Here is a 13,972-nt window from a genome sequence, read left to right as displayed (position 1 = left end):
TGGATTTTCTCCTGTTTAGAAAATAGTCTGCATTTTTATTTCTTCTACCAAAGTGCATTACCATGCATTTTCCAACATTGTATTTCATTTGCCACATTCCTGATCAATCTACTAATCTGTCTAAATCCTTATGCAGCCTACCTATTTCCTCAATACTATCTGCCCCTCCACCAACCTTCATATCATCTGTAAATCTGGCAACAAAGCCATCTATTCCATCATCTAAATCACTGATAAACAGCATAAAAGAAGCGGTCCGAATGCCGACCCCTGCGGAACACCACTAGTCACTGGCAGCCAACCAGAAAAAGATCCTTTGATTCCCACTTGCGGCCTCCTACCAATCAGCCAATGCTCTAACCATGCTAGTAACTTTCCTGTAATACCACGGGCTCTTAACGTAGTAAGCAGTCTCATATGTGGCACCTTGTCAAAGGCCTTCTGAAACTCCAAAGATACAACATCCACTGTATCCCCTTTATCTTTCCTACATGTAATCTCCTCTAAGAATTCCAAAAGGTTCATCAGGCATGATTTTTCCTTAAGGAAACCATGTTGATTTTGTCCTATAGTTGTCCTGTGTCACCAAGTACTCCAAAACCTTATCCAGAACAATTGATTCCAACATCTTCACAACTCCTGAAGTCAGGCTAACTGGTCTATAATTTCCTTTCTGCTGCCTTCCTACTTTCTTAAAGAGTGAAGTGACATTTGAAATTTTCCAGTCCTCTGGCACCATGCCAGAGTCCAAGGATTTTTGAAAGATCAATACTAATGCCATCACAATCTCTAACGCTACCTATTTCAGAACCCTATGGTGCAGTTCATCTGGTCTGGGTGACTTGTGTATCCTTAGGTCTTTCAGTTTTTTGAGCACCTTCTCCCTTGTAATAGAAACTGCACCCACTTCTCTTCCCTCACACCCTTCAGCATTCTGGCACACTGCTAATATCTTACACAATGAAGACTGATGCAAAATACTCATTTAGTTCATCTGCCATCTCCTTGTCCCCCGTTATTATTTCTCCTGCCTCATTTTCTAGTAGTCCTATATCCACTCCCATCTCTCTTTTATTTTTATGTACTTGCAAAAGCTTTTACTATCCGCTTTGATATTGTTTGTTAGCTTGCTTTCATATTTCGTCTTTTCCCTCCTAATGATCCTTTTCGTTGCTCTGTAGGGTTTTTAAAGCTTCCCAATCCTGTCTTCCTATTAATTTTTGCTTTGTTGTATGCCCTCTCTTTTGCTTTTACATTAGCTTTGACTTCCCTTGTCAGCCACTGTTGTACTGTTTTGCCATTTGAGTATTTCTTTGTTTTTGGAATACATCTGTCCTGCACCCCAAAAATTCCATCATTGCTGTTCTGCTGACATCCCTTCCAATTATCTTTGGCCAACTCCTCTCTCATATCACTGCAATTTTCTTTACTCCACTGAAATACTGCTATGTCAGACTTTACTTTCTCCCTATTAAATTTCAAGTTGAACTCAATCATATTGTGATCACTGCCTCCTGAGGGTTCTTGGAGTTCTTTTACCTTAAGCTCCCTGATCACCTCCGGTTCATTACATAACATCCAATCCAGTATAGCTGATCCCCTAGTAGGCTCAATGACAAACTTCTCTAAAAAGCCATCTCATAGGCATTCAACAAGCTTACTCTGTTGAGACAAATTCCCAATCTAATTTTTAGAATCAACCTGTACGTTGAAATCTCCCACGACTATCACAACATTGCCCTCTTGACATGCCTTTTCTATTTCCTCTTTGTAATCTGTGGTCCACATCCCAGCTACTTTTATGAAGCCTGTATATAATTGTCAACAGGATCCTTTTTGCAGTTTCTTAACTCAACCCACAAGAATTCAACATCTTCCAATCCTATGTCATATTTTTCTATTGATCTGATGCCATTCTTTACCGGAAGAGCTATGCCACCCTCCCTGCCTACCTTCCTATCCCTCTGAAATAACATGGAACCTTGGACATTTAGCTCCTAACTACAACCATCTTTCAGCCACGATTCAGTGATGGCCACAACATCATACCTGATAATCTGTAATAGTGCAACAAGATCATCCACCTTATTTCTTATACTCAGTGCATTGAGATGTAACACTTTGAGTACTGTATTTGCTACCCTTTTTGATTCTGCATCCCTAAAGCACTGATACTCACCCTGCTGACTGCAACTATGTCCTATCATCTGCCTGCCCTTCCTGACAGCCTCACTGCACACTATCTTTGCTTTTTTACCATCTGCTCTATCCTAATTCCTTTCACTTCAGTTTCCACAATCCTGCCAAATTAGTTTAAACCCTCCTCAACAGCACTAACAAACCTGCCCATGAGGATACAATAGGGTCTTTAAAGAGACTCTTGGACAGGTACATGGAGCTTAGAAAAATAGAATGCTATGGGTAACTCTAGGTAATTTCTAAGTTAAGTACATATTTGGCACAGCATTGTGGGCCAAAGGGCCTGTATTGTACTGTAGGTTTTTCTATGTTTCTGTGTTTCTAATATTGGCCCCCTTGGGTTCAAGTGTAACCTGTCACTTTTGAACAGGTCATACCTCCCCCAGAAGAGATCCCAATGATCCAAGAATCTGAAGCCCTGCCCCCTGCACCAGCATTTCAGCCATGCATTAATTTGTCAAATCATCCTGTTTCTATTCTCACTGGTGTGTATCACAGGCAATAATCTAGAAATTACAACCCTGAGTGTCTTGCTTCTCAGCTTTCTGTTGAGCTCTCTAAATTCTCTTTTCAGGACGTCTTTGCTTTTCCTTCCTATGTCATTGGTGCCAATATGTACCAAGACATCTGGCTGCTCTCCGTCCCTCTCCAAAATGCTGTGGATGCGATCCTAGACGTTCCCGACCCTGGCATCTGGCAGGCAACACACCATTCGGTTGTCCCACTCACATCCACAGAATCTTCTGTCTGCTTCTCTGACTATTGAGTCTGCTATCACTACCGCTCCCCTCTTCTCCCTCTTTCCCTTCTGCACCATGGACCCATGCTCAGTGCCGGTAACCTGGTGGTCTTGGCATTCCCCTGCGAGATCACCCCACAACAACAGTACCAAAATGGTACACTTATTTTTGAGGGGAATGGCCACAGAGGTGCTCTGTGCTAACTGCCTATTTACATTTCCATTTCTCCTGATAGTCATGCAGCTACTCGCCTCCTGCAACTTTGGGGTGACTACTTCCCTATAACTCTGATCGATGATCTCCTCACTCTCCTGTACAAGCCAAAGGTCATCCAGCTGCTGCTCCAGATCCCTAACACGGTCTCAAGGAGCTGCAGCTGAATGCACTTCACGCAGTTGTGGTTCCCTGGGAGATTCTGGGTCTCCCAGGACTCCAACATCCAGCATGAAAAACACACAACAGCCATTTCCTACACTAGGTACAGTAAGAGAGAGAGTGAGTAAAAGGAACCTTGACAGAAGCTTAGCCAGAGCTAACGCCTCTTTTGAGCTGAAGCCTTATTTGAGCCAAAGCCTGACACTCCTGCACTGACCACTGGCCTACTCCCAACAATGTTGTCCACCCCGCTTGTCCCTTCTGCACTTTCAAACAAGTGTTGCTCACCTGCAAGAAACCTTGTTGCTGTGGCCTGCTGCTGCCGCTGATTGAGCTGTCAGTAAGTAATGAATCTGTGGAATTTTTTGCCACAGGCAGCTGTGAAGGCAAAGTCCTAACAAATTTTTAAGGCAGAGGTTGATCAATTCTTGATTGGTTGGGCCATGAATGGATACGGGGAGAAAGCAGGAGATTGGGGCTGAGAGGAAAAATAGATCAGCCATGATGAAATGGTGGAGCAGATTTGATGGGCCAAATGGCCTAATTCAGATCCTATATCTTATGGTCTTATGTATTTTCTCCAAACATGCTGTCAGATATTTTCATTATTATAATGAACACGGAGAGCTGTTATTGTTTTGCATATCAAATTTAGGGCCAATATATTTTAAAGGATTATGGCACCTCTTCATGCCCTCATGCTGAACTCATCAAATTCATTATCTTTGCCTCCAATTTCCATCCTGCCCTTTCAATTCATTTGGTCCATTACTGACACCTCTTTCCCCTTTCTTCATCTCTTTGTTTTCATCTCTGGAGACAAACTGTCAACTGACATTTTTCATAAACCTATGAATTCCCACAGTTATCTTGACAATACCTATTCTAACCCTGTCTCCTGTAAATATCACTATTCCCTTTTCTCAGTTCCTTCTTCGCTGCCACATCCGTTCCCAAAGATGAGTATTTCCTTTCCAGGACATCAGAGACGTCCTCCTCCTTCAAAGAATGGTGTTTCCCTTCATCTGCCACGGATCCTGCCCTCACCTGCATCTCCTCCATTTCCCATACATCCACACTCACATCTTCCTACCGCCTTAACAGTGATAGAGTTCCTCTTGTCCTTACCTACCACCTCGTGAGCCTCCGCATCCAACACATCAATCTCTGCAACTTTCACCATCTCCAAAGAGATCCTACCACCAAACACATATTTACCTCTCCCCCACCCTTCACTTTCTGCAGGGATTGTTCCCTCTGTCATTTCCTTTCCATTCCTCTCTCTGCACTAATCTTCCTTCAGGAACTTATCTTTGCAAGTGGCCAATGTGCAACACATGCCCATTCACCTCCTCCCTCATCTCCAGTCACCTCCTTCCTCATCTCCATTCCCGGCCCTTGATCATCATTCAAGGTGAACAAATCACTTCACCTGTGAATCTGCTCCCAATGTGGACTCCTCTATATTGGTGAAACCCATTGTAAATTGGATAATCACTTCATTGAGCTCCTCCACGCCATCCTTCAAAAGCGGGACGACCTGGAGACTAAACATGTTAATTCCAATTCCCATTCCCTTTCTGACATGTTAGGACATGGCCTCCTCTTGTGCCATGGTGAAGCCACCTTCAGGGTGGACAGGCAACACCTTATATTCCATCCGGGTAGCCTCCAATCTAATGGTATAAATATTGTATTCTCTTACCAATATTTTCCCTCCCTCTCCCCTCTTCTTGTATTTCGCACTCTGGCCTCTACCTCTTCTCACCTGTATATCACCTCTTCCTCATGCCCCTCCTCCTTTCCTTTCTCCTATCGTCGACTCTCCTTTCTTATCAGATTCCTTCCCAGCCCTTTACCTTTCCCACCCATCTGGCTTCACTTTCCTCCTCCCCCTCCCCCCACTTTTTTTCTGACACCCCCCCCCCTTTCAGTCCTGAAGAAGGATCACAGCCAAAATATCAACTGTTTGTTCATTTCCATAGATGTTGCCAGACCTGTTGAATTCCTCTAGCGTTTTACGTGTGTTGCTTTGGATTTCCAACATCTGCAAAATGTATTGTGTTTATATTTTAATAGATGTTTAACATTTGAATGTAATTGCATCTGTTTGAAATATAATCATGGACAATGGACTACAATGAAGTTGCCTACAAGTTTATATCCAACTACTCAATGTTCCACTGACCAGCCCCTTAACTTCTAGCTTCCATAAATTTTTGATTTATCCATGATTCGAGTGCACAAGTACATACTAATATCAAATCCTATTCTTCAACCAACCACATGCCTTCTGATTTGCATTTGCCCTCTGACTGTTCACACAGATGCTAGCCTCGTCAATATATCCACATTCCTAAAAAGATTGTTTTATATATATTCCCCTCTTCCTGTTTACTGCTTAGGGATTTGCTTTCAGGAATATTAAGGGTTGTCCACTGTAACTTTGATTCCCCTCCAACTTTGAACTCTTGTGTATGCCAAATTTCCAACATTGCACTGTTGGTCTTTAGTTGCCTAAACTTTAAGCTCTCCTATATACTCTAAAAATCTCTACCTCGCAACCCTCTCTTTAAAACTCTCTTGCACGAATACCTTTTTTTCCAGTGCTTAGCTAAGGGCCGTTTAGCATTTAATTTTGTGAAAGAAAGGATGGCGCTGATAGAATGGTGGTGAGACTTGAACCCCTAAAATCAAACTCAGTCGAGTAATTACATAAGTGCCTTTAGTACAGAAGTCTTCCTGGCACATCAACACACTACTTTTCTTTATACTTTATTGTCGCCAAACAATTGATACTAGAAAGTCCAATCATCACAGCGATATTTGATTCTGCTCTTCGTGATCCCTGGAGTACATATCAATAGTAAATATTAAAAATTGAAATTATAAATCATAAATAGAAAATAGAAAAGAGAAAGTAAGGTAGTGCAAAAAAAACAAGAGGCAGGTCCGGATATTTGGAGGGTACAGCCCAGATCCGGGTCAGGATCCGTTCAGCAGTCTTATCACAGTTGGAAAGAAGCTGTTCCCAAATCTGGCCATACGAGTCTTCAAGCTCCTGAGCCTTCTGCCGGAGGGAAGAGGGACGAAAAGTGTGTTGGCTGGGTGGGTCGTGTCCTTGATTATCCTGGCAGCACTGCTCCGACAGCATACGGTGTGAAGTGAGTCCAAGGACGGAAGATTGGTTTGTGTGATATGCTGAGCTGTGTTCACGATCACTATCGGCTGCTGATGACTTGGGTTTCACTCTCACGGGTTATTGTTTCTTCACATCAGTTACAATGCTGGCATTTTCACAGCATATCGCCATGCAAAGTACATATGTAAATATAAAGTATGAAATATCCAAGTTGATCACGTAGTACAGGTGTGTTATACAAATAATCTAACCTTATCAAAAGGAAAGCTTGTTTGTGCTTTTCCTCACGGTGTTGATTTGCATTTTGTTGAATCACCTAAACATTGCATTATAAACTGTCTGAATATCCTGATCTGTTTGCTGATAATTTATGGATTTATTAATAATTTATTAATAATTAATATTGTGTTAATAATATCACACCCCCACTTTGATTTGCTTGGCACCCAGATTAATTTAGCTGGAGAAGTATTTGAAATGATGGCAGTGCTGGTTGATATACTTTACTGCAAATGTTTCAGGAGTTCAAACAACAAAATGCATATCAAATTCTTCTGTTATTGCACTGCCTACTAGACTATGTTCATGAACAGATAAATATAAAGTGATGTCGCAAAGAGTTTTAGAGTAGACCCAGTTTGGCCAAGTTGTTCAAAAATTGATCTTCTCGTGCATTAAAATGATCAGTGACTTGTTTGCACTAATCTACAGAAGTTCACATGCAATGAACTACCACCATCTTCAGCCAGGTCCAAACACCAATGAGTGGACAATGCTGCTATTTTCAGTATGAACTCTAGTACCCTCATCATTGAGCCATAAAGCCAGAGAGTGATACCACACAGAAACAAGCCCTTATCGCACCATGTCCAAGCTGACCATCAAGCACTCATCAATAATAAATATCTCATTTATCAGCACTTAGTCCATAGTCTTCTTTGGCAATTCAAATACTCATCTGAACAGTTCATTAATTGTTATGAGAGGGTCTGCCTCCACCTCCATTGCAGCCAGCCAGATTCAGATTCCAGGTACCATGCAGGTTACCTCACACCTACTCTAATCCTCTGACGTCCTACACAATGTTGTCCTTTAGCTTCAGATGTTTGTCTTTTTGGGAAAAGTCTCCTACTATCCACCTTATCTAAAGCCTCACTTTGACCTCATGGCCCAAGACGCAAGCAGCAGTGAAATGAAAACCACTCACTTCCTCACTTGCACTATTAGAAGGGATCATCGTGACTACTGGGTTAAAGTTTTTGGCTCTTCCTATAATTACTTCAAGTTGCAGAATTTAATGGCATGTGATATTCCAAACATTTCTGCATAGATGTACAGTAAATATGTTAGTCAATTTTGCTTGGATCACGTTGTAATGTGAGACCAAACAGAAGGTACACAGAACAGGATAAACCATTGGCATTGAGACAAGGGGAGGATGATGGAGGGAATGGCTTTAGCAGGAGGGAGTATTTGGGCAAGTGGCCAGGGTTATGGATGTCTCAGAGTAGCTGCAGAATATTCTCGGGGTGGGGGGGGGGGAGGAGTGAGCTGCCAAAGGTTGTGGTGCACGTTAGCACCAATGGCATAGGTGGAAAGTGGAATGAACAGTGAGTATCCGGAATTAGGAAAAAATAAACAGAAAAGCAGGATTTCAAAGATAGCACTCTCTGAATTACTCCCAGTTTCACATGCTAGTCAGGGCAGGAGTAGAAAGGTAGAACATTCAGATGCTTGTCTGAGGAACTGGTGCATGGAGTGCAGGGTGTCACGTTCCCTTCTGGGAGCTTCCTTCTGGGATAGGGACAGCCTGTGCAAGAAAGACAAGTTGTATCCTGAAAAGGTATCCAGTGCTTTCCCAGCATATACGAAGAATAAATTCATCTCGGGTTTCAAGCCCGGTACAGGTGTTGATTTTGACCAATGTCTCTATGACAAACTCTGCCATCTTCATCAGGGGTGATACCTGGGCACGCCTAGTCTGGTGGTATTTATGACCCCATTGTCCATCCCTCCTGACTGGTTAGTCCTCATCCAATCAGGTTTCCACTGTACCACTTGTTTAAAATCAAAGTGGCCAAGTTGGGGGTTGGTGTTGCACTATTAATAAGGAACAATATCACAATGGCGCTCACAGAGAGTGAAGGGCTCATCTGCTATCTACATGGGTAGAAATAAAAAACAGAAAGATGCAAGCATACTAATGGGTTTATACTACAGACACACCCAGTAGCCACAGGGACAATGAGGAACAGATATGCAGACAGATCAAAGAAAGTTATGCAACTCCCTCACTGGGCCCATATGCAAATTTGGCTCGTTAGCTGGCTCTTCTGACAGCCACAGAACCCGACGGTGAATAGGCCACCATTTATAAACAATATACATCTAGGGTCAATATGATTTGGGGCTCAGCCAAACAGGAACATCGTGATGTCCTGATTTAAAGATACCTCGATTTGAGCTAATGCTGTGTAAATATTGCCCATACACAATCGCCAGTCGGCACGAAATAACAGAAAGTACACCACATAAAATTTTAAAGGAAGTATATTTACAAATTTCAGCTTTATGAAACAGCTGGTAGGAAAAGAAAAACAAAATAAAAGGACCTGTTACAGTTCACCCAGTCCAAATGTGCACATAAAGTTGGAGCTTCATCTTGAAGTTGTCCTTTTACTCACGTGTTCGACTTGCGGTCTGCACGAAAGCACACACCACATTTTGAATGTCGCTCGAAATCCATCTCGAAGAAATAGGCGCTCTCATTGGGAGTATTGGCCCTTCCTCCTTGGAGCCATTCATCTGTACAAAGCACCCTGTACAATGGGAACACTCCTTCTCACGGCATCCTCAGCCATCTTCCCTCCTGTCCTCGCCGCAGCTCCCGTCAAAACAAGCCCCGCAAACCACACTGTCTGTCACCAATCTCCCTCTGCCCTGCTCTTTGAAACTTGCTCCCGATTCCACCATCTTGACTGGCTGACACTTCTTAAGTTGAACATCATAGCCCCTTATATTTTAGACAAAAGCAAAATATTCTAAAAGCAAAAGACACTGCTTTTACAGAACTGCTAAAATGAATACCTACAGCTTAGCAGTAAAAATGTTAACTAGGTCATCACAGTTGCAAATACAACAGGTTTGTCGTTACAGGTGATTTCAATTTCCCCAATATGGACTGTTTTCCTTCAAAGATGTACTGTTCGGGGTAGTGAGTTGTGGGCATGCTATTTTGGTGCAGAAAATGTCAACACTTGCAGCCTGCCCAATATAATCTTTGCTAATTTATCTTGACACAAATGACGTATATCAATATACATGCAGCAAATAAAGGCAATCTTTAATCTTTAAGTGAGTAACTCAGGTAATTTTGTTTAACTCTTAACTCCAATTCAACTTCTAACCATACCAACAAATCTAGTCTAATTCAACTAAAAGAACAAAACTCAGACTTTTTTATTTGATTCTTCACTAATAAATCAAACTCAAGATTGCATGCAATTCATAGTGATACTTCTCAGCAATAAGTATTTACCTGCTTGTATATTCTTAAACACTCAGTCTTTATCTGCTGGGGAGCCCCAACACTCCGACAAGACATGAAGGGGCATCAAGATCATTCGGTATCCATCACAATCCAGTCCATGGAGAGGCTCGGAAAAATCCCTTGAAATAACCTTGCTATCATACTGTTTAGGGTCTCCCTATCTCCCCTACAAGTGAATAACAACTCCATATAAGGCAAGACCACTGATATGCAACTTATCGGAAAATACCACATGATTTCCAGTAAATCATCTCAGACAGCCCTACCTGCATAACAAAAGCCTAAAATTAATTAGAGTCAATTGTCTTGTCAACATATTCAACAATTTTATAGCTATTGCAACAGAGAAATAATTAATTCTGTTTCATCTTACCAGCATTCTTTTACATACTTGTCTCCACCCCAGTTTACCATCCTGTACACAATGTGTTCACCTGCCACTGATGTTTAAATTAATTAGCTCTGCTGTGAATACTAACAGCACAGGTTGCTTTTATCACCACCACAGCATTTCAGAAAGTGAATTTAATGATATCCCAATGTTTGTATTATTTTTGGATGATCTCCGAAGCATTGATCTTTTCCTCTATTTGTTTTTAGTTACAACACGTGGCACATTCAAGCTAAATGGATCATGCCCTGATGTATCAGAATGCCAAGAGAATTTTACAACTTTGGTATGTACATCATAATAAAATCCAAAAGCAAGGGTAAGCATAAACAATTCCTATGGTTTTTGCATGAGTAGATTTTATGTACATACATTAAATCTCTAATTAATATTCTTATTTCAACATCTCATCTATTGCTTAATCTCTGATTATGAGATTAAGATTAGATTTAAATGCATTATGAAAAGAAAAACACTCCTGCAAACTGATCTAATAAAAGGTAATGTTCATAGTGATGTTTTATTGTGATATTTTTATTTCTTTAAAATACTTTTTAAAATCTCTATTTTTGAGTTCAGCTCTTGCGCTAATATCCTTGACATTTGCTGCCCCTCATCTCTCAGGCTGCAATCATGGGGTGGGGGGGGGGTGTAGTTTATTAGCTGCTTTTGCATCCTAAAGTGCAAAACTATTTCCAGAGGCTGCAGAGTGATGGGTGGTGAAGGAAGAAGTCTCCAATATTTCATGCCGGCAAGCAATGGGGAAATATGGGTTTAGTTTTAAGAGATTTTAGGTGTCTTGGCATTCAGAGAATTTTGTAAAAATAGTAACACTGAAAAAAATCTAAAAATTAAAAAAGCATTCTATTTTGATGATACACAAACATTTAGTTAAAAAAAAACAAAACTCACATAACACTCAAAAGTGAGAATTAAGATTATAACCTGTTTTTATCTGTGCCACCCAAACTCGAAAACAGATAATGCCTGAAATATTTTGTAGGTCAGGCAACAATGATACATAGTTAACATTTCAGGAGATTATCAACAATAATACTCTGTTTCTCTCTACAGATGCTGCCTGACCTGCTGACTGTTTATAGCATTTTCTGCGTCTATTTCATTTCCATAGAGTTAAAGAGTCACAGAAAAGAATAGCACAGAAACAGGCCCTTCAGCCCATCTTGTCTGTGCCAAACCATTCAAACTGCCTACTCCTAGACCATTGCCCTCCTTACCACTGCTATCCATATACCTATCCAAGCTTCGCTTAAACATTGAAACCGAGCTTGCATGCACCACTTGCACTGGCAGCTCACTTCACACTTTCACCACCCTCTAAGTGAAGGAGTTTCCACTCTTGTTGCCCTTAAACTTTTCATCTCTCATCCTTAACGCATGGCACTAGTAGCAGTCCCACCCAACCTCAATGGAAAAAGTGCATTTACCCTATCAATACCCCTCATAATTTTGTATAGTTCTATCAGATCTCCCCTCAGTCTTCTACGTTCCAAGGAATGAAGTCCTAACCTATTCAATCCTTTCCTGTAACACAGGTCCTGCAGTCCCAGCAACATCTGTGTAAATTTTCTCTGTACTATTTCAACTTTGTTTACATATTTCATGTAAATAGGTGACCGAAACTGCCTGCAATACTCCAAATTAGGCCTCACCGATGTCTTATATAACTTCAACATAACATCCCATCTCCTGTACTCAATACTTTCATTTATGAAGGTCAATGTGCCAAAAGATTTCTTTATGACTCTATCTGCCTGTGCCACCACTTTTAATGAATTATGGACCTGCATTCCCAGGTCCCTTTTTTCTACTGCACTCCTGAGTGTTCTACAGTTCACTGCAAGACCTACGGTTGGTCCAACCAAAGTGCAACACCTCACATATGGACATTAAATTCCATCTGCCATTTTGCTGCACATTTTTCCTGCTGCAAGCTTTGATTGTCTTCCTCAATGTCCATTACATCCCCCATCGTGGTGTTATCCACAAGTTTTTTGATTCAGTTAACCACATTATCATCTAGGTCATTAATATAGATGACAAGCAACAACAGACCCAGTATCAATCCCTGTGGCATTCCACTAGTCACGGGCCTCCGGTCAGAGAGGCAACACTCTACTGCTGCTCTCTGGCTTCTGCTGCTGAGTCAATGTCTAATCCAATTTGCTACTCATCTTCAATGCCAAGCGACTGAACCTTCCTGACCAACCTTCAATGTGAGATGTTGTCAAATGTCTAGCTAAGGTCCCTGTAGACAACATTCATTGCCTTGACTTCATCCATTTTCCTGGCAACTTCCTCGAAAAACACTATAAGATTGGTTAGACATGATCTACCACACACAAAGTAATGCTGACTATCCCTAATCAGTCCATGTCTATTCAAATACTCATATATCTGGTCCCTTAGAATACCTTTTGTGTTGGCGCGTGGCCAAGTGGTTAAGGCGTTCGTCTGGTGATCTGAAGGTCGCTAGTTCAAGCCTTGGATGAGGCAACGTGTGTGTCCTTGAGCAAGGCACTTAACCACAAATTGCTCTGTGACAACACCGGTGCCAAGCTGTATGGGTCCTAATGCCCTTGCCTTGGACAATATTGGTGCCGTGGAGAGGGGAGACTTGCAGCATGGGCAACTGCTGGTCTTCCATACAACTTTGCCCAGGCCTGCGCCCTGGAAACCTTCCAAGGCACAAATCCATGGTCTCATGAGACTAACGGATGCCTATAAGAATACCTTCCTATAGCTTTTCCACTACTGATGTCAGGCTCACTGGCCTATAATTTCCTGGTTTATTTTTAGAGCCTTTTTTAAACAGAGGATCAACATTAGCTATCTCCAATCCTCCAGTAACTCACCTGTCACTAAGGATATTTAAATATCTCTGCCAGGGTCCCAGCAATTTGTGCGCTAGCCTTCCACAAGGTCCAAAAGAATACTTTATCCAGCCCTGGGGATTTATCCACCCTAATTTGCATGAAGACAGAAAGCATCTCCTCCTCTGTAATCTCTTTAGGGTCGATAACCTTGCTGCTGCTTTACCTCACATATAAAGACTCTGTGTCTATACCCCGAGTAAATATAGATGCAAAAAGTCGATGTAAGATCTTCCCCCATCTCCCACAGTTTTTTTCAGTTTTATTCTCCTATTTAGTCTGTGAGCCAGTAGGGATGGTCAGCACCATCTGAGGGGAATAATGCTCATAGTGATCTTTGGCAAGGTATACATCTCTAGAGTTAGAAAATATGTGATAGCATTGCACCAGTGGTAGCTTTATGTGTGCATTTCATAACACTACCCTAAAATAAGCATTTCTGAAAAGTGGCCAATATAAAGTACAACATATATATTCAACCTAGTGGTATTTTGTCATCAGTGATACCTCAACCTTGAAATTTTTCTCAATGATAGCTGAGTTCAAGCACTTTTCATCAAATGTTGTTATAAAATTCTACATTGAAAACTATGTCATTGGTGGCACTCGCAGTACAGTGCCCAATTTCAGTAGAGTGAATCATTTCATTTTTAGAAAAATATTTGTCTGTTGTTTATTTTG

The 13,972-nt window shown here is 41.4% G+C and overlaps 1 protein-coding gene across 1 annotated transcript in view; it reads left to right on the top strand.

Moving 5' to 3' along the window:
- The window catches only part of LOC134357218 (adhesion G-protein coupled receptor F3-like), a 102,482-nt gene that overhangs the window by 25,795 nt on the left and 62,715 nt on the right, over window positions 1–13,972 (top strand). The window contains exon 3 of the mRNA XM_063068513.1: window positions 10,607–10,683. Within this exon, the coding sequence (XP_062924583.1) occupies window positions 10,607–10,683 (77 nt within the window). The remainder of the gene's footprint in view (window positions 1–10,606; window positions 10,684–13,972) is intronic.

Source organism: Mobula hypostoma, chromosome 2 (assembly GCF_963921235.1).
Source record: "Mobula hypostoma chromosome 2, sMobHyp1.1, whole genome shotgun sequence".
NCBI classification, from domain to species: Eukaryota; Metazoa; Chordata; class Chondrichthyes; order Myliobatiformes; family Myliobatidae; genus Mobula; species Mobula hypostoma.
Note: the sequence above shows the minus strand (reverse complement) of the source record. Positions and strands in the feature narration are given on the sequence as shown.